This window comes from Podarcis liolepis, assembly GCF_965112155.1.
Source record: "Podarcis liolepis genome assembly, chromosome: 11".
Lineage (NCBI taxonomy): Eukaryota > Metazoa > Chordata > Lepidosauria > Squamata > Lacertidae > Podarcis > Podarcis liolepis.
Window position 1 is genome coordinate 36,971,239 of NC_139565.1, and position 23,390 is coordinate 36,994,628.

General features: G+C 42.2%; 2 protein-coding genes across 4 annotated transcripts; both read left to right on the forward strand.

The window, feature by feature from the left end:
* LOC310688666 (proteinase-activated receptor 1-like) lies at positions 1–10,592 on the forward strand. 3 transcript variants are annotated; one of them, XR_014517073.1, is made up of 3 exons: positions 29–245; positions 6,631–8,194; positions 8,246–10,592. XR_014517073.1 is itself a non-coding variant. In XM_083465428.1 (2 exons), exons 1-2 carry the CDS (start codon positions 158–160, stop codon positions 7,821–7,823), a joined length of 1,281 nt encoding a protein of 426 aa, XP_083321554.1. In that variant the 5' UTR covers positions 1–157; the 3' UTR covers positions 7,824–10,592. The 3 variants fall into 3 exon arrangements, 2 of the variants coding, with proteins under 2 accessions (XP_083321554.1, XP_083321555.1); XM_083465428.1 differs by having other exon boundaries at positions 1–245; positions 6,631–10,592; XM_083465429.1 differs by lacking the exon at positions 29–245 and adding an exon at positions 5,075–5,165 and having other exon boundaries at positions 6,631–10,592.
* A 5,955-nt stretch (positions 10,593–16,547) lies between these two features.
* On the forward strand, positions 16,548–18,650 carry LOC310688692 (proteinase-activated receptor 1-like). The gene has a single exon (XM_083465513.1). The coding sequence runs from the start codon at positions 17,178–17,180 to the stop codon at positions 18,231–18,233; it is 1,056 nt and encodes a 351-aa protein (XP_083321639.1). The 5' UTR covers positions 16,548–17,177; the 3' UTR covers positions 18,234–18,650.
* The last annotated feature ends 4,740 nt before the right edge of the window (positions 18,651–23,390 follow it).

Sequence of the window (23,390 nt, forward strand, 5' to 3'; positions counted from 1 at the left end):
GGCGGCGACTCTCCCCTCAGGCCGCCTCCGCCACACTTAGCGCGCTTGCTCGCCCCTCCGCCTGCGGTCCCTCAAAGCAGCCCGGGGAGACTTCGGAGGCGGCGGGAGCTGACCCTTTGCGCCCGCGACCTCGGTGCTTTTGCCCCGTGAGGCGGCCATGGGGCAGCCGCCGGTCCCGCTGTTGCTGCTGGGCTGCAGCGCCGTGCTGGTGTGTCCCCTGCTCTGCCTTCCCTCGTCGGGAAATGGTAGGTGGCGACGACGGGGCTCTCTCCCGCCAGAGGGGAGCCAAGTTTTGGGTGGTCGCTCGCTGGGAGGAGGAGGAGGAGGAGGAAGGCGGGGAGGCAGCTCAGCCATGTTTCGGAGGACACCATCCCGGGGCTGCTGAGGGGGCGAGAGGGACGCTTCCAGGAAGTCGCGTCCGATTGAATTACAAGTAATCCATCCTCGAGTTCCATTGGTGTGAATGGCACACGGCCAATGAAAAGTGTTTCGGGTTGGGGTAAACACTCGGGAAGGGGATGCTGGACTAGGTGGGCCATTGGCCTGATCCTGCCGGGCTCTTCTTAGGGGTCCTTTTCCCGGGGAGCCAAAGGCAGCCCCTCGCTCGGCGTGCAAGATGTAAAAGTAAATCCTTCTGACAGAACAAAGCTGGCTGCAGGAATGCCTTTGATACTTCGATTCGCCTTATTCTTTCCTGGCTCATGTTACAGGATGCCTGGGTTGTTGACGCCACTGCCGCCAAGTTGCCGGAGATGCGACCCTTTTGATGGGGGTGGGGAGGGGGCTCTTCCTCAAAAGCAGGGGGTGGGATCTTTACCGTCGCCTTTTCTCTCTCTCTCCTCGTCCTATTTATGGTGTTTCTTCAGCGCAATCCTGTGGATGCCGTTGAGTTCAATAGGATTTCTTTTACAGGCAAGAATGCGTAGCGTTTGAAGACTTGACTGAGTAATAAATGGGGATATGCAACTCTCACAGAACATGAAGTTTTGTTGGTTGTTGGTGAACACCTCCATAGTTGCGTGGCTACAAAGGAAGGCTTTTAAGTTTTTAGGGTTTCTCTTAGATTCCTTAAATATCGTTAAGGTCAGTGGGAGATGAGCAACCAGTTTTTAGTACATCAGTCCATTGCACAGTAAAAAAATAATATGAAACAACCCGGACCCTGCACAGTCCTTTCTCCGCATGCTTCCTCCATGAGAGGTCTGGTGGGCGGAAACAGGAGAACTGGCCTTTTCTGCAGTGGCCCCTGTTTGTGGAATGCTCTCCCCAAGGAGCTTGGCCTGCGCCTTCAATTCATATCTTTAGGCGCCAAGCAAAAAGCATTTGTCTTCTCCCAAGCATTTGGCTAATTAAACAATCTATGGCCTTTTAAACTGCAGGGGGGAATTATTATTTTTGTTTGTTACTATGCTATGTATTTTTGTGTTTTTATATTGTAAACCACCCTGGGATGTCATATATGAAGGGCGGTATGGAAATTTAATGAATAAAATAAATAAAAAGATATGGAATGTGAAAGTTACAGAACCTGAGAGTCATTGTTTGCTTTCTTTCTATGAGTAGCTTCTTTCTGAATTGTTATGGCTTATAAACCATGCATGATGTATTTTAATCAGTAAAAGAGATAATTCTTGGCTTAGGAAGTGGTTTTTTATATTTCTGCACATAAGCAAATGGTTGCCTTAACAGATCAAATGTTTGCCATTTGTCTTATGTTTTGACAACTTGAAAAAGTTATAAGTTCATGGGGGAGTTTTTACTGCCTGGATTTATTTCAAAGGAACTTTGTGGTCCATTTTCTTTCTTTGTTCTCATAAAGTACAGCAGTGTAGGGAAGAGGGAATCTCTCTGGTTGTTTGTTTTCCTCCATTGTTGCTATATTTTTTACATTGCTGACAGATAGACAGTATGTTGACCTAAACGCTGAGTGAGTCATTTGCTTATCACCATGAACAGAACAGGGAAAATGTGGTTCAAATTGAACATCAATGTTTTATTATCTATCTAGATGGTTATTTTTTACATCAAGGTTAGTTTTTTGTTAAACTTATGAGAAAGACAAACTTCATGTGTTAAATTTAAAGTTGCCCCTTTTGGATATCAACTGTGGTTAGTACAAGAATAAAAAGAGCTTAGTTTATGAACCACTTGGATTAAGAACGCTGCAAATCCGGAAGTAAGTGTTTCAGTTTGTGAACTTTGCCTTGGAATAAGAACATATTTCGCTTCCTGTTGAGAGTGTTTCATTTGTAAATTGAGTCCCCTGCTGCTATGGGGAAGCACGCCTTGGTTTAAGAATGCTTTGGTTTAAGAACAGACTTCCGGAACGGATTAAGTTTGTAAACCGAGGTATCACTGTAACTTCCTATTGTTTCCCCACCACTTGGTTGTCAATCTGCTTGTGCTTCCCATGACAAAAAAAATACATGTTGGGTGAATACTTTAAAACTATAAGCGCCAGTCTGTGGCTCTTGTTAACAAGACATTAGTAAGTTTGGGTGTATGCGCAGAAGGGCACAGAGTTAAATTAACAGAAGGACTTGATGGGTATATAATTGTAATTCAATAATGGGTGGTGCTGTGGGTAAAACCTCAGCGCCTAGGACTTGCCGATCGTATGGTCGGCAGTTCGAATCCCCGCGGCGGGGTGCGCTCCCGTTGCTCGGTCCCAGCGCCTGCCAACCTAGCAGTTCGAAAGCACCCCCGGGTGCAAGTAGATAAATAGGGACCGCTTACCTGCGGGAAGGTAAACGGCGTTTCCGTGTGCGGCTCTGGCTCGCCAGAGTAGCTTCGTCACGCTGGCTACGTGACCCGGAAGTGTCTCCGGACAGCGCTGGCCCCCGGCCTATAAAGTGAGATGGGCGCACAACCCTAGAGTCTGTCAAGACTGGCCCATACGGGCAGGGGTACCTTTACCTTTACCTTACTAATGATCAGCTGCCTGAAAATAGACTTTGCAGCTTGAGGATTACGATTCCAACCACTAGGCAACACAACACTATTTGACTTATACTGGCTCTCTTACCTCATGCCTTGGTCGTCTGCTGATGTGTGGTAAATCAAGTTGTGTTGAAGAAGCAACACTACCACCATACAAATGCAGTATAGGGGAGATTAAGAAACTGGTGCCTAAATGCAGGTTTGAGTTAAAGGTGGGTCCCAGGTCTGAAAATTTGAAGACTACTGATCTAGTGTGTTTTCCAAGTTAACTCTGGCTTTGATTTCACATTTGACTTAATTTCAGTTGCCCAGTTTGAATACTGTGTTCATGCATTGGACTGGATCATGTTTGGCATAATCATGTCTAGAGCAGACCAATTGAAATCAGTGGGACTTAATATGTGGACCGATTTGTGTACATGTGTGTGTGTGTGTTTCTGTTATATATATTCACAAACAATATATATCTCTTTTTTGATTTTTCAGTAAGTAATAACATTAAATAATAAATTGCTCCCACACAAATACAACAGTAATTTTAAAAGCAGTACAAAAGGGGTAGGAAATGTTACAGATGTCTCTTTGAAACACAAACAGCAACTGAGAGAGGCATTTTGTTACCAAGGTGTTGTGTTTGTGTGTGTGTGTGTGTGTGTGTGTGAGAGAGAGAGAGAGAGAGAGAAAGAGACTGACTGGATGGCACTTCCAACCAAGTAGGTGAAAATTAACCTTGGTTTAAGAACTTAATTCGTTCTGGAGGTCTGTTCTTAATCTGAAACTGTTCTTAACCTGAGGTACCACTTAAGCTAATGGGGCCTCGGGCTGCCGCTGTGCAATTTCTGTTCTCATCCTGAAGCTAAGTTCTTAACCCGAGGTTAAGAGGGTTAGTGGAGTCTGTAACCTGAGGCGTCTGTAACCCGAGGTACCACTGTAACTTAATTTGTTTGATAGAAGATTTCCCTTAGTGGCTGGATGTGGTGGATGACTCAGTCTTTCTTCTCTTATGCCTCAACCACAAAAGCTTTGTGCTATAAGCACCACAACTCCTTTCACCTGACCAGCATATGCAGACTTTGACATTTTATGAAAGATGCTTCTGCACCAAATGCAGTCATGGCCTTGGGTCTATCTTCTAACAGCTGTATTTTTGTTAAAGCTGTTGGAACTGTTTGCTCATGAGAAGTATTCAGTGACTTTGGTGTTCTTTAAAGATATCTTTCTTGAGAGATACATCTGGAAGGTTTAATATTGGGCATAATTGAAAGCAAATGCATTTTAAGTTACAAAATCAGCTTTGGGGTGTGTCAATTTCTAATCTTCATTTGGCTCTCCATACTAGGCAGAGACTGCTGTTTATGTTGAGCACAAATCATTAATCATGGTTTTGGAGTAACCTAGTCTGGACTGGGATCGTGTGTTGAATTTGGGCATAAAGTGAAAGGGTGTGTCAAAATAAGTCACAATAGTGCTTTATTTAAAATCAATTTAAGAGATATCTGTGTTGAGGATTAAACTTCAGTAGCAACATTTTTTTTAAGAACTAGATCATGAAAGGTCAGTGTGACATCATGCTTGTTGCACAAACAATAGATATGTGCCACTCTCTATTACGTATCTTTATCCTAACAACACTCACTTTAGTAAGCCTCCTAAAATCAGTATGTTTAGGAGCATTTGGAACAACTAATGTTTTAGGATATGAAAGCCCTATATGGAGGAAAACCCCACTGAAGTTGATGTTTCCAGCTCTTCTGTTCTTCCTTATTTGTGAATAATGCTGAATGACCAAAGTACAGTCTACAGAATACCGAGTTTGTTTAGCAGTGCAAAAACACTTTGAGGCTGATGAGAAGTCACATGATCTTTGATCCATTCTTTTGTACTGTGAATGCCATTCCAGTAGTCTAAATGATCTTTCCTATCATGCCTTTTCAGTAGCTAGACAGGCTCTGGGTTAGTAGACAGCCTAAAGTATACAACCCCTGGGGAACAAACTTCATCATCAGTTACTTTCCATGTGCTGTGGACATTTTATAGTTTTTCACAAATGACATCGTGGATCATCTATCACAGTAGTTCTTTTCTGAAGTCATAAATTATTGGATCCATATTAGTGATGGAGCTGTGGTCACAGTGGAGGAAAGGAGTGAGGTGATGTCTCCTTCCCCCTGTAGCTCCAGGTCCCCAGAAAACTGCTCTAGGGGGCCCCCTCAGACAATGTGCAGGTGAGGGCTGTGTCCTGCAAAGGCTGTGCGGTTGAGGTCAGAATATATCTGAAATGATTTTTAAAGGACTAATTTCCTGTATAATATACACTTTGTTGTTATTCTTGTTATTGCTAATTATTTCTTTATGCATGAAACTGGACACCCAAAACTTTAAAAGAGTTGTTTTGTCTAAGATATAGGTTGGAATTAAAAGATAAGTCATTGTGGGTGACACAATTAGTACCAGGTTTTCTCCAACCTATCTGAAGAAAACCTACAGGCTCAAAGTGCTGTATACTGGAACAACGATGGCCTGTTTTAATTGGGATAGAGAAACAAAATCATTCTGAGTTCTCTTATCATACCTCTCCAATTCTTTGATGTGATATTGAGCAAGCCTTTCAGAATATAGCCCAATACAACATGGGCTATCAGGTAGATGTTAACCCAGAATCAACATTCTATGTACTTGTGATGGGATGATGAGCTGCTTGTGCATAAAGTCCTAGTCCCTCAGAGTTTGGTCAAGTACGCAAACCTCTGCCTGCGACGGAGCCCCTCAGGCATGGCTCTGTCAGTCGCTAGCAGAATCCGAAAGTGGTCTCTTACGGAATCTCTTCCAGCATAAAAGCTCCTTAACGGAAACACGTCTTCTGGACTCTCGGCGTGACAGTTTCCGGCGAGGAGTGGGTGTCCCTACAGGAGGTCTTGACACCTCCCCACTGTTTTCGCTGGAAGTGTCTCTGAGCCATCCCTCCGACTCACTTTCCCCTGGAGCCCCTCCTCTCCCCCTGCTGGTTCCCTCTTCAGCTGCTACGTCTGTCTCAACCTCCGGGAGCCTCTCCACCTCCTGTCTTATCTAAAGGAGGTTTGAAAATCCAATAGGCTATCTTTAGCTTACTGAAAACAAAAAAAAATTCCTTCCAGTAGCACCTTAAAGACCAACTAAGTTAGTTCTTGGTATGAGCTTTCGTGTGCATGCACACTTCTTCAGCTTACTGAGCTTACTGAGGCAAGGGAAAGTCCATGATTTTCGGCAAAGTTTCACTTGATAATAAAGATAAATACTTTTGGAATTTGAATGTTTCTTGCATTGAAACATATATTTAAATAGTCTGGGAAAGTATCTGATGAATATTCAGTGAATAAGAGGGTTTGTAACTGCTGTTGTTAAAATTTCAGAGGTGATGAATAGGAATCCCTGTTTTATATGTTAATGTCATCTTAATAGGTGCAGACAAGATCTATTGTAAATAACAGAATGTAAATTACTTAAAAGCAGCTATCATAAACACGGGGGAGGGGGAATGAAAAGGTAGTATAAAGGAAGTAACATGCTAATTGTACAAGATATTTGAAAAATGGAAAAGGCAGTGAATATGCCTTTTTCTAGTCCACAAAAGAATTTTACTTCAGAAAAGTATTTTCTGCTAAATGTGTGAGTTACCTAATATGTTTAATAACCATAAACTTCATTTTCTAGACTCTTTCGCTCAGATTGGACCAAAAACCTTTCCCTATTCAACAGAAGAAGAATATGAAAAAATCCCATTGGGAGACGATGACACTGAAAACGATTCAGAAATTGGATCGGGTTCTATCAATGAAAGTATTTCCCCTCGAGAAACACGAATGCTGCCACCTAAACCGATCTCTGGAGATGTCAAGGAGTACCTGACTAGTGGATGGCTGACCATTTTTGTTCCATCAGTTTATACCCTAGTTGTTGCGCTGAGTCTTCCTCTGAACATCATGGCAATTCTTGTGTTCCTGATAAAAATGAAGGTGAAAAAGCCAGCTGCAGTGTACATGCTCAGTCTGGCTTCTGCTGATGTTCTCTTTGTGAGTGTTCTTCCTTTTAAGATTGTCTACCATTTTTCTGGGAACAATTGGGCATTTGGACCTGAAATGTGTCGTTTTGTCACTGCTACCTTCTACTGCAACATGTACTGCTCTATCCTGCTGATGATGGTGATAAGCATGGACCGTTTCTTAGCAGTGGTGTACCCAATGCAGTCCCTGTCATGGCGCACACGAAGACGTGCCTTTGTGGTCTGTCTGGCCATCTGGCTTGTAGCAATAGCTGGAGTGATACCTCTGCTAATCAATGAGCAAACCCAAAGAATTCCTCAGTTAAACATTACAACGTGTCATGATGTGTTGAAGAAAGATGATCTTAAAGGCTATTACCTTATTTTTTTCCCCATTTTCTCTTCTCTTTTCTTTTTTGTGCCATTAATTGTTTCTGCTGTTTGCTATGTGTGTATCATCCGGAGTCTTAGCTCTTCGAATGTCGCTGCGAAGCAGAGCAAGAAAACACGGGCGTTATTATTGTCTGTAGCTGTTTTCTCCATTTTTATTATGTGCTTTGGTCCAACCAATGTCCTTTTGTTAATTCACTACATCAGTTTTTCTTACAAAGACTACTTGGGGAATATCTACTTTGCCTATCTCATCTGTGTCTGTACTAGCAGTATAAGTTGCTGCATTGATCCTTTGATCTATTATTACACCTCTTCTGAATGCCAGCGGCACCTTATCAATCTTTTTTGCTGTAAAAAGACCTCTGAATCTTGCAGTACCAGTACCAGTGGCCAGTTAATGACTAGGACCAGTAGAAGGGGTACTTGCACCAGTACACTTGGTAACAGTGTCTACAGGAAGCTATTAACATAGGATTGCAATCAGCTAAGTTTTGTTCAAAGTAGACTTACTGAAATCAATGGACCCAAATAGTTAGTACATCCACGAATTTCAGTGAGTCTGTTCTTACTATGAGAAACATTTGCTACAACTCATATTGTTTTGTGGACAAAAGTACATTTTGTGCACTTATTATTTATATAGCTATATATTTAAGCTATTATACTGAAGAATAGCCATATCACATTTTTCACATGATTAACATGTTTGTTAACAGATAATCTGTCGTTAAAAAGGATATAGGGTATGGGGAGGGAAGATAAAGACTCAAGGAGGTGTTGAAACAGTGTTTTCCTGTGAAAACTTTACCCAGATATGTACTGCATCCCTATTTGTGTGTGTGTGTGTGTGTGTGTGTGTGTGTGAGAGAGAGAGAGAGAGAGAGAGGGAGGGAGAGAAAGAGAAAGAGAAAGAGAGAAAGAGAAGTATTAATCTGATTCTACTAACAATGTTATAAATAGGTCACTTATGGCTGAAAACCTCCAACAACTAAAATCTACAAACTGTTAAACAGACTTCAAATTTTTATGCATTGTTTGCCACATTACATTAGCCCTCTGAACGAAATCACTGTTTTCATTTACAAATTGGCTTTGGATACTAAGAGACACTGATTTCATTCAAGGCTGCCTAATGACCTTATCACTAAAGAGATATTTGAGTTTATATATCCCTTTTCTTATTGGTACTCTAATTTCAAGTATTGTTTGTATTACAACATTTGATGATTCCTGAAATTAAATGAATCTGTGGTCTTTTTTTTAACACTGCTTTTCTAATTTGTAGTATATGATTGAGCCCTCTGAAATGCATTCTGCATATTTCATGATTTTGCTCTACATATTTTGGCTGCCTTAGAAGCTAAAAACTGAAAGATTTCCTTAAAAGACAAATGAGTCAATATTTGCAATTTGGTGTTGTCACACAAAGTTCAAGTCACGATAAGCCTTTTTATTGTTCTGTTGAATATAAACAATGGACTGTTGACTCATGATTGAGACCTGGATATTGATTTTACAGAACAGATTGGCTTGCATCCTGACCTTTTGCTCCCTTACAAAGAGACACGGTACTTTATAAAATGGCTGTTTCCATGAGCAGAGTTATCCTTCCATGAATAGAAGCAAAAAGTTATAACTAGCCAGAACTGGTTGCTAGTTGGTGTTACTGTGTACCCATCACAACTATGCACTGAATAGCCTACTTACATTCTATTAATGTGGTTTAACACGGACTAGATCACACTGTCAACCAAGTAGTTTGGAGTTGTCCAAATATTTGAAGAATCAGAGAAAAGGTATGCTGGCATATTTATTTCAAACTGGTTCTGCTTTAAGTCTTATTCTGAACATGTGTTTCTACTTTTAAAATAGAGTGAAACTCCAATGTGTCCTGTTCAGAATGTATTTTCTACAGGTATTTGCTTTTCGTGGGCACCTCTCCACAGATTCTGTACCTTAGTTTTTTCCTAAATTGTGTCATACCTTGATCATGTGTGTGAAATGCATTTAAAAAACAGAGTGAGGCACTGCAACATTATAAAAATCTAATTAACTCGCACTCAGTAATGGAAAAGTACAAGTGAGCTCTGGGACATAAAAATAAATTAAATATTACTTGTCTTCATGTAAATTACTTTTACTTTCATTAGCAGTTGAATTTAGGTTTTTAGCTGATGCATTTCTTTAGCACAGAAACTGTAAGTTTCTACTCTAGAATCCCATAGGGTTTCTAATGTAACAAAAAAGTAAAGTGTTGCATCTAGTGAGAGCAAAAGCATTTGATCCAACAGAGGCATCCATTAATGCAAAAGGCAAGGGGACACTTTTCCCCCATTCTCCCTCCCTTCTGTTTTCATAATTATGAAAAACCTACTCTGGATGCTCTCCCAAACCTTCAGAACAGATTTTTGGGTGGTGCCGGAGGCTGTGAAAATCAGCAAAATTTGCATCCCTTCCTCTTCCGTCAACAGTTGCCTCTGCTGGAGCAACATCTAAACATTCTAAACATACATTTTGTTTAAGTGTAGATAATATAATTACCAAATGGGAGAAGTAAAGCTACTGCTTATCTACTCCAAATTAAGTCCTATTGATTTCAATTGCCCTTGCTCTTAAACAAGTAGATATAGGCTTGTATCCTGAAACTCAGAATCTGAAGCAGCATTTTAAAACTGAGAAGAAGCGTCTGCTAATCTGTCAGCAGGTATTTTCAGCATTCTAACTATTTTATTTGAGATGTATTGCATTACTGTATTGTTTTCCATTTTTGTGTGTGAAAAGATATAAAAGGGTATTTAGCTGGGTTTGATATAGGAGGAAATACCTGTTATAGGAAGAATATTAACGGTTGTGACCAACTAGGTTATACTCCGAGTGTACACATTGAAAATAGTGAACCTAAGTTCTTCATGTCCATTATTTCCAATGGGTCTACTCTGAGCTGGACTGACATTGGATATGACCCAGTATTGACTTCTATTTTCTTCCTGGGTCAAATCCCTATCAAAATACATTTAATGTAAAGTAATTTAACCATATATTTTTAATTTTATTGATGTACAAACATAACTAAAATGTGTAAATATTTCATAATTTTTGGAAGTTATATTATTATATATTCATATTAACCAAATAAATTATGGTATTTGCTTTCTTAAAACTATAATGTTGATAGACAGATGTTTATTATGTTTGAAAATTGAGTTAACCTGCAGCAATAATAAACTTTTTATCTGCTTCATTTGTTGTGTGTTCATACCTATGCCATGATACAAGTTTGTCATACATGATATCCAGTCTGATATATTTTCACTTAAAAATTGCTGCTCTGAAGCATGTAAACCTTGAATATTCCAAAAGCTTCAGTCAGGTTGCTTAAAACCCACAGCAACAAAGATAATATTTTAAAATGTTAGAAACAAGTAACTGTGGCAGTTTGTAGGAATCATCCATTTTTGGTCTTGCATTATTGTTCAGTGACAGTAAAGCTAAACTACAATGAAGGGGCAATCTGTGGTCTTTGTGGTGTCTATGGTACAGGAACTGAAAAAAGTACCGTATTTTTCGCTCCATAGGGCGCACCGGACCATAGGACGCACCCATTTTTTTATTGGGGGGGGAGAATCAAGAAAAATAATCTTATTTTCCCCCCAGCCCCAAAGAGCAGCGTACAGGATGCGCGCAACCTCTCCCTCCCGGGAGAAGCTGCGCAGGGCTAAAGAAGCCATAGCCATGTGCAGCCTCTCCCTGAAGCCTGGAGAGCGAGAGGGGTCGGTGCGCACTGATGCCTCTCGCTCTCCAGGCTTCAGCGAAAGCAACGCGAAGCCTTTGGAACACGGAGGGAGTGCTCCCTTTGCGCTTCGGAGGCTTAGCGTTGCTATCGCTGAAGCCAAGGAGCCTGCATTCGCTCCATAGGACGCACACACATTTCCCCTCAATTTTTGGAGGGGAAAAAGTGCATCCTATAGAGCGAAAAATACGGTAGTTTGGCAGCATGTCAGGCCAGTCAAGGTTCTTCAGGCCCCCAGGCAAAAGCTGCACCTAAGGCATGGCATAGTTCATTCCTTTAAATTGGAGGTGAATTGCCTTGGCCTGCCCTAGCTGATACGGTTTAGGAAATAGTGGTAACACCACCATGAATCTCCCCCTGCGGTAGGATTGCTCTGCTCCAAAATGCTGAATCCATAGACAACAGAAAGGTTATCCAATACTGCTACTATATGTGTGCTTTTTAAAAATCTCACTTCCATTGCCCGCCTACTTCATAGGCTAGACAATCTGCTTTGTATGTAGAAGCTCCCAGGTGGTCCAGTCCCTGGCATCTCCAGGTAGGGCTGGAAATCTCCCCTGATTGAAACCCAGAAGAGCCATTCAGTTTAGGATCACAAACCAAGGCAGTTTCACATAGCTAGCGAGTGATAAGCCAAGCTGTTAACATGATGAACGGTGCTGCACTGCTGTGGGGAAGAAGCCCCTCTTGAGATGACTATCCTGTAAGATCTGGGCTCCTTCCATCTGAATTCAGGTGTAAATATGCGAATAGGTCATGTTTCTTAAAGGTATGACAGCCTCCGCCACATCTTTGATTTGCAAAGGAACCCAGACCGTGAGTGAGCACTTGGATCTCCCAAGAATCTTTCTACAGCTCAGCAGAGATGGTACCCAACCTCTGTAACACTATGCTTCTCTCCATGTGTTTGTGTCTAGTACCTGTTTTGTTATTCCAATGTGCCTCCATGAGTTGGGCAAGATAGTGGGTCAGGATCATGAACTGACCTTTGAGCTTCTTTATAACCATCCCAGATAAAACGTTCTTGTAATCTTTCAAGGGTTTTACTTAATTGCAGCCTTTGTTGAATCCTGTAAGTATTTGCAGTTATTTTATACCTGGACTGCAAAAAGTTCCAGAATGTGTATGTGTGGCAGTGTTGGGACATATAAGCATCTCATTATATGAGTATCAATGTGGACCAAGAGAACTGCTTTATGAAACAGCCCTAACTTTTCCAAGTTGATATATCCCATTTGACTCATAATCTGTGTCCATATCAGCTTTGTTAAAAAGGAAGCTCTGTTTCCCATGATTCATTGTTATAGAGATGTGAAAATGGCTAAACCCCGCCCTCATTTTTACTGATGTGGATGAAATTTACGGGAAGAGGAGTTTCTCCAGAGTGGATTAAGCCTGCCAATTTGCAGGCAGATATCTCCCAATGCAGGAACCCTTAAGTTGTACAAATATTGTTTCAGTTACAGGAAGTCATACTTTTCTCTTTTCCATTATTGTTTGTACAGTGTTTATAAAGAAGTCTGTTTGCCTCAGTAAATTTTTTCTTTTTTACTGTGAATTTTGACTGCATTTTGACTTAGCTGTATGACATATCTATCATCTATCTATCTATCTATCATCTATATCTATTTATCTCTTTCACTGCCAGGAGATGAAACCTGCTAGATTTAAAACTGATAGTCATAGTGATTCTTCCACAAGGGCAAAAGTGAACATTTCTGGGTGAATAAAATGTTTGTTAATCCTTCCCGTCTATTGTTTTTTATACAGTTAGTCTGAAAATTTGTAGACATCTGAGAAGCGGAAAAGGGGATAACACTGCAAAAATACACAATATCAAATGGAAATAAAGGATACTGACAGGAATGAAAAGGAACTCTCACTCACCAGCCGTTCAACTAAAGGGGGAAGGCAGAAGGGGGATAACTCTTGAACACAAAAATGTGGCACAAACAAACTCAAAACATAAAAATACAATAAATAAAAGTGGCAAGGTGTATTGTCTATAAAGTTACAACAGAAAGTGATTGGAAAGGGTCAAATTAGTAGGCAATGCACTACCTAAAAACAACAAAATCCACCTATTCCAAAGTAGGCTTGCCATAGATCAGGAAAATTGGTGTTGGGGGAATTTTGCTGAATCTGCAAAATGACAAGAGGAAACCCATATGTATGGCAACCAGGTGGGAAAAGCAGTGGTTCGGTTTCCCCCAAAAAGCTTAACAATTTCGGTGGGTTTCTTTGAAAAAAGCTCAGGAATTTTACTTTTTGAAATACGGCAACACTATTTCAGATTAATCCCACAGGACAGTATTATGAGGCTGGTTACCCTACAGAATCCTTCCCAAAGTGGACTGTTGATGGTAGATGACCAAGGGAGCTGGGTTGGCGTTACTATGGCAAAATCATGTCCTAACATGGTCACATTATTTTGACTTGCACCTTTTACCATATTCATAAACACCTGAAAGCATGGGGAGGGGTGCCAGTGTCCTTCAAGCAAGAAGTGCCACCAGCCAAGTGAAAAAGCAAGCATCAATTCCATTATTCTATCTATTCCCCTGGAGGTGCCACTTTCACAATGGCCAAACCTGATCAGAAGTTGTTTTACTTGTCTTAAATAGGGGAAAGCAATAGTACTGTTCAAACATTTATCTGAGCACATGGACAGGATAACAACTCCATCACTACAGAATCAGTACTGAAGGACTCTGCAGATACAAACTTGTGTACAGAGACTAAAATGAATCAGAGGTTTCCCAAACAATTTGGACAGAGCCAACACGGGAAGATACCAGTGGCTCCAAGCAGACACACTCCTGCTCCCTTTCTGCATCTTGCTACCGCCAATATTAGCAAGAGTGCTGTATTTGTAGATCCATGGAGACCTCAACCCTGGCCAGGCACCTAGCTTTGACTGCAATTGTGCTCTTTGACCACCAGAGGCTCCCCTAGCTTCAGTAGATCTGAGCTCTGCTCTCTGAATGGCAACTGTTGTGGAACAACAGTGCGAGAGGACTTGTCCTCAATGATGTGCTATTTCTAAGCTTCTCAGGCACTAGCTGACCAAATGGGGAACAAGAGTCTAGACTAGATGTGCTTTTCTCCAGATCCAGCTGGGTAATGTTGTAATGCCCAACTTCAGCAAGGTACTTGTAGCATGTGTACTCAGCTCAAATCATGGGACAATCTCCTAACACTTCTAAACACATCTGGCCTTACCTTTTGCTTGTTCTCACAGTGACAATGGACTCTGGAATGGTGTAATAGCATCAAAAGTGAAATGGAGTGGATAATTTGTCGCATAGCTTCGAACGGGTGCTCAGCCATGAATTATCCTGGAAGTCACAATCCCATCACAAGAGTTATTGTGATGAGAAAAGAGACTAATAGTAAAGCACTTCATGCACTTACAGGTACTCAAGATAGGGAAAAGGGATACATTCTGTTCATTAATGAGGTTTAATTGTCCGTCCCACCCTGAAAATGGAAGCGTTCAAAACCAACCAAACACATCAGTATCCATTACATGGGTCATAATGTGATTTTCAGAAATATTTTGTTTTTCAGAAAGCATCTTTTGAGAACAAACATGAAAGATGCCAAACCATGTAGATAATTCCTCCTATTAATATGATGACTCTCGTTACTCTCATGAAAGCAGTCTTTTATGAAGCTTTGAAAAGCAGCTAGGAGGGAGAAATAAAAAGCCCATTCCTCCCTCTTCCTTAGTCCTGTCTCTTTGAAGGTTGCTTTTCTGACAGTAGGGGGTTAGCTCTGGGTCTCCAATTGCTTTAAGCTAATATTCAAGCCCAAATTGGATGAAAAGATGAAGAGTGGAATTTGATCTCAGAGAACTTAATGGGTCAGGAGAACATGCCTTTCAGATAAATCCTTGCAGCCCTTTTTTAGAAACCTGGCAGCAAAAGCTGAGGTGTGCCTCTGGAGGAATAATGGGCCGAACTCTGAAGATACTTTCTCTGCTTAATATACTCTGCACCTTACATAGCACAGTAAGAGCAAACAGTAAGTACCTTTACCGTGTTTGTGAATGATTTAACATGCTTTAATTTGCACAAGGCAAGCAGAAGGGGGGGGCGGTCTACTTATTTATGACGCTCTTCTCTACTTGGCTGGCATTCCATCTTGCCTTAAGCATTGTGTGATGCCCAATTTGGTGTGACAGGAAGAGTAAGGCAGGAAGAGTGGAAGTCCATTCTGCCGGCATGCAGACACCATTACCGTTGAAAAGGGCAATCAAAATGATCCAGGGAATGGAGCAAATCCCCTATGAAGAAAGACCGGAGCATTTTCGGCACATGAGAGGTGACATGATAGAATATTATTAAAAAATTATGCCCGGCACGGAGAAAGTGAATAGAGAAAAGTTTTTCACCATCTTTACTCTAGAACTCATGGGTATCCAATGAAGTTGCATGCTGGAAGATTCAGGACAGGCAAAAGAAAATACTTCTTTCCACAGTGCATGGTTAAACTAGGGAACTCAGTTCCACAGGAGGCAGTAATGGTCACCAACCTAGGGGCCTTTAAAAGAAGATTGGACAAATTCATGGAGGAGAGCGGTAGTCTAAACCACTGAGCCTCTTGGGCTTGCCAATCAGAAGGTCGGCAGTTCGAATCTGCGTGATGGGGTGAGCTCCCATTGCTCTGTCCCAGCTTCTGCCAACCTAGCAGTCCTAAAGCATACCAGTGCAAGTAGATAAATAGGTACCGCTCTGGCAGGAAGGTAAACGGTGTTTCCGTGCGCTCTGGCTTCCATCGAGGTTTTCCATTGTGCCAGAAGTGGTTTAGTCATGCTGGCCACATGAGCCGGAAAGATGTCTGTGGACAAACGCCGGCTCCCTCGGCTTGAAAGCAAGATGAGCACCACAACCCCATAGTCACCTTTGACTGGACTTAACTGTCCAGGGGTCCTTTACCTTTACTATTTTTTAATTAGTCACGTATCACTCAAAGGTGTTCCAGCAGCTTACATTAAAGCAAAACATGCACATCCACACTACCATAGGATGAGGAAAGAGGGGGCAATCATATAATACAGTAATCTTTCATATAATCTACAAGTGATAGAATAACAACACACTAGCCCCATAAACAGCAGCAAACAACATTAGCAGTACTCAAACAATAAGCAAAGCAATGCTCCCATCCACTAATGAGCAGATAAATCAAACCTCAACCCCCCCCCCCCTCTCTTATAATGGCAATGGCATCCACCTGCGAGGTGTCGGAACTGATGTCCGGTGAGTTCCAGCTGGGGGAAGAAGGCCCTGAATAGCACCAATTGTGCTTAAAGAGAATATTCTTCTATTAGGAAGACAAGCTTTGGGGTTTTGTTTTGTTTTTTTCAAATATTACATTAGATATTTAGGTTTTGATTTAAAAGGAATTCCATCCCCAAATCAGTTAGAGTGCATCTAAATCGTTTTTAGGTTTTGCATGCCCCATCTCTGAAATTTGTGTGATTTCTGTTGTGCAGTGAAATTTGTATTGATTTATCGTTTTTATGCTCATTTGACATTCTTTAAGCCACTAATGCAAAATGTGCCTCCTTAAAGAGGCATAAGCTTTCTAGCAACTCCTTGGGAGCGCTTTCGACTGACCTGTGCTCTGTGGACTCTTGATAGCTTTTAACATACGGTATTTGCAGCACACTCTCTACTGTTCTGTTATAGAATAGGAGCAGGAAAGGGGACATATTGAGAAGGAAATAACTGATTTATAGTAGAGAGACCTCCAAAGTAATAAAGTGTTTCAGCATAAAATAAAAAAGGAAGGAAGGGGTTTCAACATTATTTGTATTAGCACATACCCCTCCTGGAACTTTACAGTGAAAGGGAAGGGATCACAAATCAAAATTAACAACAACAATCCTAATAATCCAGATTGGACAATACAAATCTGTAATTTAGTAGTCTGAATTTATATTCTGATGAAGAGAGTAATACTGAATGTTATGCTGGTGTTGACATAATTGATTTTATATTGCTTCTCCTTTCAGATTCATCCTTAGAGATGGCTAGGAGCCTCTTGCCAATTTTAGTTAGTCCTTCTACACATGAGAATGAGTTGGACATCCACAGTCAAAACACAGAGTCCATTCACCTCTCAGAGGACATTGAAACAATCATAACTAGTCCATGGGTAACTTGGTTTGTTCCTTCAGTCCACATTATTGTTGTTATGTTCAGTCTGCCTTTAAACATTATGGCAATCCTTGTGTTTGTGGTCAAAATAAGGCTTAAGAAGCCAGCTACCGTGTACATGCTCAACCTGGCTTTTGCCGATGTCCTCTTTGTGTCTACGCTTCCTTTTAAGATCATCTACCACTTTTCTGGAAACAATTGGACATTTGGACCGGAAATGTGTCGTTTCATCACATCTGCCTTTCACTGCAACATGTACTGCTCCATCCTGCTGATGGTGACCATAAGCGTTGACCGTTTCATGGCAGTGGTGTACCCAATGCAGTCTCTGTCATGGCGCACACCAAGACAGGCCGCTTTGATCTGCTTGGCCATCTGGATTATAGCCATAGCTGGAGTGATTCCTCTGCTTCTCAAGGAGCAAACAGAAAGATTCCCTCGCTTAAACATTACCACCTGTCTTGACTCACTAGCTGTCTCTACAGTTAAGACATTTTATCGTTACTTTTCTGTAGTGTCTATTTTGTTCTTTTATATACCATTACTAATTTCTGGCACCTGTTATGTGTGCATTATAAAGAAACTTTCTTCATCCAATGTTGCTACAAAGCCAGGTAAAAAGAAGCGTGCCATTCTCCTGTCTGTAGCTGTCTTGTCCTCTTTTATTATTTGTTTTGGTCCAACAAATGTCACATTTATGCTGCAAATCTTCAGCCTTTTGCCTGAACAGCAGGTTGCAAATCTCTTGTTTGCATGCATGCTTGCCACTTGTATCACTACCATAAGCTCTTGCATTGACCCCTTGATTTATTATTATGCCTCATCAGAGTGTCAAAGGCAGGTCAGGCGTCTCCTTTGCTATAGAAAGCATTCTGATCTGGAAAGGAGCGTTCAGTTTTCAAGCAGTAATATGGAAACCTCATGAATATAGCTTTTAATCATTTGCCCAGAGCAGGGGTCGGCAAACTACGGCCCGGGAGCCAGATGCGGCCCCCCAGGCTCACAAATCCAGCCTGCGGACCCTGCCACCACTCAGTCAGTCCCTGCACACTGCGGATGCCTCACCGCACAAGGACTGACTTCCGTGGTGCTGGCACGGCTTCTGGGTGGGCGACAATGCTGGTGTGGCTTCGGATTGGCCGCAGGAAGCTCCTGCAGCCAATCCGAAGCTGTGACGTTTGGATTTGTGTGCATGGGAGGCGACGGCATGGAGCAGAGCAGAGGCGGTGCTGCTGCCCCCAGCACCTGAGCGGGGCTTTCCCCATGGCAACGGTGCACACTTGGCAAGGGCCCCTGGCTTCCCGTCGACCTCCTCCGATGCCTCTTCCTCCTCCTCTGCCATTGTTGCCGCTCCTGCTGCTGCTGCTTCTCCTCCTCCCCGACACTGCTGCATGGCCCCTTTCCGGGCGTGAGGGATACAGTGGTACCTCAGGTTAAGTATTTAATTCGTTCCAGAGGTCATAGAATCATAGAATCATAGAGTTGGAAGAGACCACAAGGGCCGTCGAGTCCAACCCCCTGCCAAGCAGGAAACACCATCAGAGCACTCCTGACATATGGTTGTCAAGCCTCTGCTTAAAGACCTCCAAAGCAGGAGACTCCACCACACTCCTTGGCAGCAAATTCCACTGTCGAACAGCTCTTACTGTCAGGAAGTTCTTCCTAATGTTTAGGTGGAATCTTCTTTCTTGTAGTTTGGATCCATTGCTCCGTGTCCGCTTCTCTGGAGCAGCAGAGAACAACCTTTCTCCCTCCTCTATATGACATCCTTTTATATATTTGAACATGGCTATCATATCACCCCTGAACCTCCTCTTCTCCAGGCTAAACATGCCCAGCTCCCTTAGCCGTTCCTCATAAGGCATCATTTCCAGGCCTTTGACCATTTTGGTTGCCCTCCTCTGGACACGTTCCAGTTTGTCAGTGTCCTTCTTGAACTGTGGTGCCCAGAACTGGACACAGTACTCCAGGTGAGGTCTGACCAGAGCAGAATACAGTGGTACTATTACTTCCCTTGATCTAGATGCTATACTCCTATTGATGCAGCCCAGAATTGCATTGGCTTTTTTAGCTGCCGCGTCACACTGTTGGCTCATGTTAAGTTTGTGATCAACCAAGACTCCTAGATCCTTTTCACATGTACTGCTCTCAAGCCAGGTGTCACCCATCTTGCATTTGTGCCTCTCATTTTTTTGCCCAAGTGCAATACTTTACATTTCTCCCTGTTAAAGTTAATCTTGTTTGTTTTGGCCCAGTTCTCTAATCTGTCAAGGTCGTTTTGAAGTGTGATCCTGTCCTCTGGGGTGTTAGCCACCCCTCCCAGTTTGGTGTCATCTGCAAATTTGATCAGGATGCCCTTGAGTCCATCATCCAAGTCGTTGATAAAGATGTTGAATAAGACCGGGCCCAAGACAGAATCCTGTGGCACCCCACTAGTCACTCTTCTCCAGGATGAAGAGGAACCATTGATGAGCACCCTTTGGGTTCGGTCAGTCAGCCAGTTACAAATCCACTGAGTGGTAGCATAGTCAAGACCACATTTTACCAGCTTCTTTACAAGAATATCATGGGGCACCTTGTCGAATGCCTTGCTGAAATCAAGGTAGGCTACATCCACTGCGTTCCCTTCATCTTGTAATTCTGTCAAAAAACGAGATCAGGTTAGTCTGACATGACTTATTTTTCAGAAATCCATGCTGACTATTGGTGATCACAGCATTCCTTTCTAGGTGCTCACAGACTGTTTGCTTAATGATCTGCTCCAGAATCTTCCCTGGTATTGATGTCAGACTGACTGGGCGATAATTATTTGGGTCCTCTCTTTCCCTTTTTGAAAATAGGGACAACATTTGCCCTCCTCCAGTCTGCCGGGACTTTGCCTGTTCTCCAGGAATTCTCAAAGATGACTGCCAGTGGTTCTGAGATCACATCTGCCAGTTCTTTTAATACTCTTGGATGCAGTTCATCTGGCCCTGGAGACTTGAATACATCTAAACTAGCCAAGTATTCTTGTACTATCTCCTTAGTTATTCTGGGCTGTGTTTCCTCTGCTGAATCGTTTGCTCCAAATTCTTCAGGTCGGGCATTGTTTTCTTTATCAGAGAAGACTGAGGCAAAGAAGGCATTGAGGAGTTCAGCCGTTTCTGTGTCCCCTGTTTGCATTTCACCATCTTCTCCTCTGAGTGACCCGTTCTTAACCTGAAACTGTTCTTAACCTGAAGCACCACTTTAGCTAATGGGGCCTCCTGCTGCTGCTGCGCCACCTGAGCCTGTTTTCTGTTCTCATCCTGAAGCAAATTTCTTAACCCGAGGTACTATTTCTGGGTTAGTGGAGTCTGTAACCTGAAGCGTATTTAACCTGAAGTGTATGTAACCTGAGGTACCACTGGATGAGGAAGAAAGAGGCGCCGCTGCCGTTGCAGGTAACCAGGCTTGGGTTATTCTCCACCTCCCTGCGGCGAAGCAGAGCATGCAAACCAGAGGGGCTGATCATTGCAAGAAGATTTGTGCACGCACACAGAGACCTTGCCACAATATTGTTGTGACCGTTGCATGGTGCGCACTTACCCAGGAGTTGTTACGCTCTGGTGGGATGTGATGTCAACTTAACTTTTACACAGAGGGCAGGCCCGTTGGAATGAATGGACCCGGGTTGGGCATGGCCACTCATGTCAACGGGTCTACCCTTGGGTAAAAAATAGAGGAGACTGCCGCGTAAATATGCTTTTTTAAAAAGCTGCAGTCCAGCCCCCAACAGTGTTTGAAGGACAGTGAACCGGCTCCCTGTTTAAAAAGTTTGAGGACCCCTGATCCAGAGCATAGCATTTTATCTTATTAGTTTATTAATTGCCTTTTGTATAAATCTCAAGGTGGTTTGCAACTACACAGTTATATCTGATGTAATGTACTCATTCATAAAATTGGGTTTTGCATGTCACAGGTTTTGCATGGTTCAAAGCCTTTGATGTCTATGTATTTATTTCTATAGGATAGTCTCTAGAGCATTTAAACATGTCTGAATCGGATGCCAGAGACTAGACTGACTCTGAGGGTGAAGGAATGCAGGCACAGACAGAGCAGCCACTGACAAAGGAGCAAGGGGAAGATTTGCACCCCGCCTTACGCATTCCCAGAATCAGAGAGACCAGCAGATTCAGAAGCTGCTCAGTCGGGGGAAGAGCTGCACAGTTTTAAGATAGTAGCTAGGCAACCAGGAGGGAGGGAGCCTTTAGGACATTCTTCAATAGAGAGTGTTGGGGAAGTCCCTCCCTCCCCTAGAACTCAGAGGACTGAAAGGGTCCAGGAACAACGGAAGCACAAGGGAGGGACAGGTGGCCCGTGGCGTGCTTCTTGCTGCAGAAGGGGAGGGGACTTAGAGTGAGCAACTGCCATCCATGAAGGGGAACAGCTTGGTGTTGCTCTCAGTATGTTGTTGTAAATAAAATGGACTATAAACCTGCCAAAGGCTCGTTATTTCTTATCGGAAGCTACCGGACAGAAGGGGAAGCTCCCTTGCTTGCCAGCATACCTGACAAAATACTTCGCACTGCCTATGGCGTTGAATAACTGCTCTTATGAAATGGGGGCAAGACATTATGCCTCTCTGAAAATGACATGTTGAGATGGGAGTATTATTAGTAAGGCACCTGGTTTGAATAGTAGAAGACTCAATGGCAAGTTTACTGAGGGTATTGGAGAAGATTTATGAATTTGGTCAAGTAGCAGAATTTAAGCTGAATAAGAGTAAAATGAAAATGCTGGTGAAAAATATGACAGAGCATCATCCAAAAAGGTCTACAAAATATTACAGAGTTGACAATAGATAAAAAGTTAAGTATTTAGGAGTTTGGTTGATAGCAAATAATATTAATGTTTATAAGGATAATTATTTATCTACTTGAAAAGAAGTAAAGAGAAATCTGGAGGTTTGGGAAGGATGAATTTATCATTTTGGGTGAGGATATCTGTGGTAAAAATGAATGTATTGCCAAGAATGTTGTTTTTGTTTCAATCAGTACCCATGATCAGCAGGGCAGGACACTTCAAGGAATGGCAAAGAGATATTTCAAAATTTATCTGGCAGGGGAAGAAGCCAAGAATAAAGCATAAATTATTAATAGATTCTAAAGATAGAGACAGCTTTTCCCTGCCAGATTAAAGGTTATATTATGAGGTGTCCTGTCTTTGCTGTCTCTGAGAATGGATAAGATTACAAAATACAGATATTTTAGATTTGGAGGGTCACGATGACAGATTTGGTTGACATGTGTATCTATGGTATGAAAAAGTTAAAGTACACAGAGGATTCCCGAACTATCTAGCGAAAAAGTCACTATATGTGGTATGGGAGAAATACAAAAAATTGTTAGAGCAGAAAACACCATGGTGGTTCTTAAAAGCTATTTTTGTGGGGGGAAATTGAATATGAGAAAGGGCTGGGCAACATATAAGGAAATAAATAATAATAATAATAATAATAATAATAATAATAATAATAATAATAATATATTTATTTATTTTTACCCCACCCATCTGGGTGGCTTCCAACAAAATATTAAAATATTAAAATACAATAATTCATCAAATATTAAAAGCTTCCCTAAACAGGGCTGCCTTCAGATGTCTTCTAAAAGTCAGATAGTTTTTTATTTCTTTGACATCTGATGGGAGGGCATTCCACAGGGCGGGTGCCACTACTGGAAGGCCCTCTGCCTGGTTCCCTGTAACTTGACTTCTCACAGTGAGGGAACCTCCAGAAGGCCCTCGGCACTGGACCTCAGTGTCCAGGTAGAACAATGGGGGTGGAAAAGCTCCTTCAGGTATACCGGACCGAGGCTGCTCCGATGGGAAGGGAGGCATTGCGCTCTTGGCCCTCCTTCTCTACCTTCCATGCCTGACCCACCATGCACCGCTTCTCTACCACTACCACTACCGAAGAACCAACAACACAGGGGCTGCCCAGGCTCATGCTGTAGCATCAACGTCCCGAATGTGTTTTATTTATTTATTTATTGCGTCCCTGGATTCATTGAAAAAAAATCTGGTAACCTTATTTTAAATATCCCATTTAGTCCGCAAACAT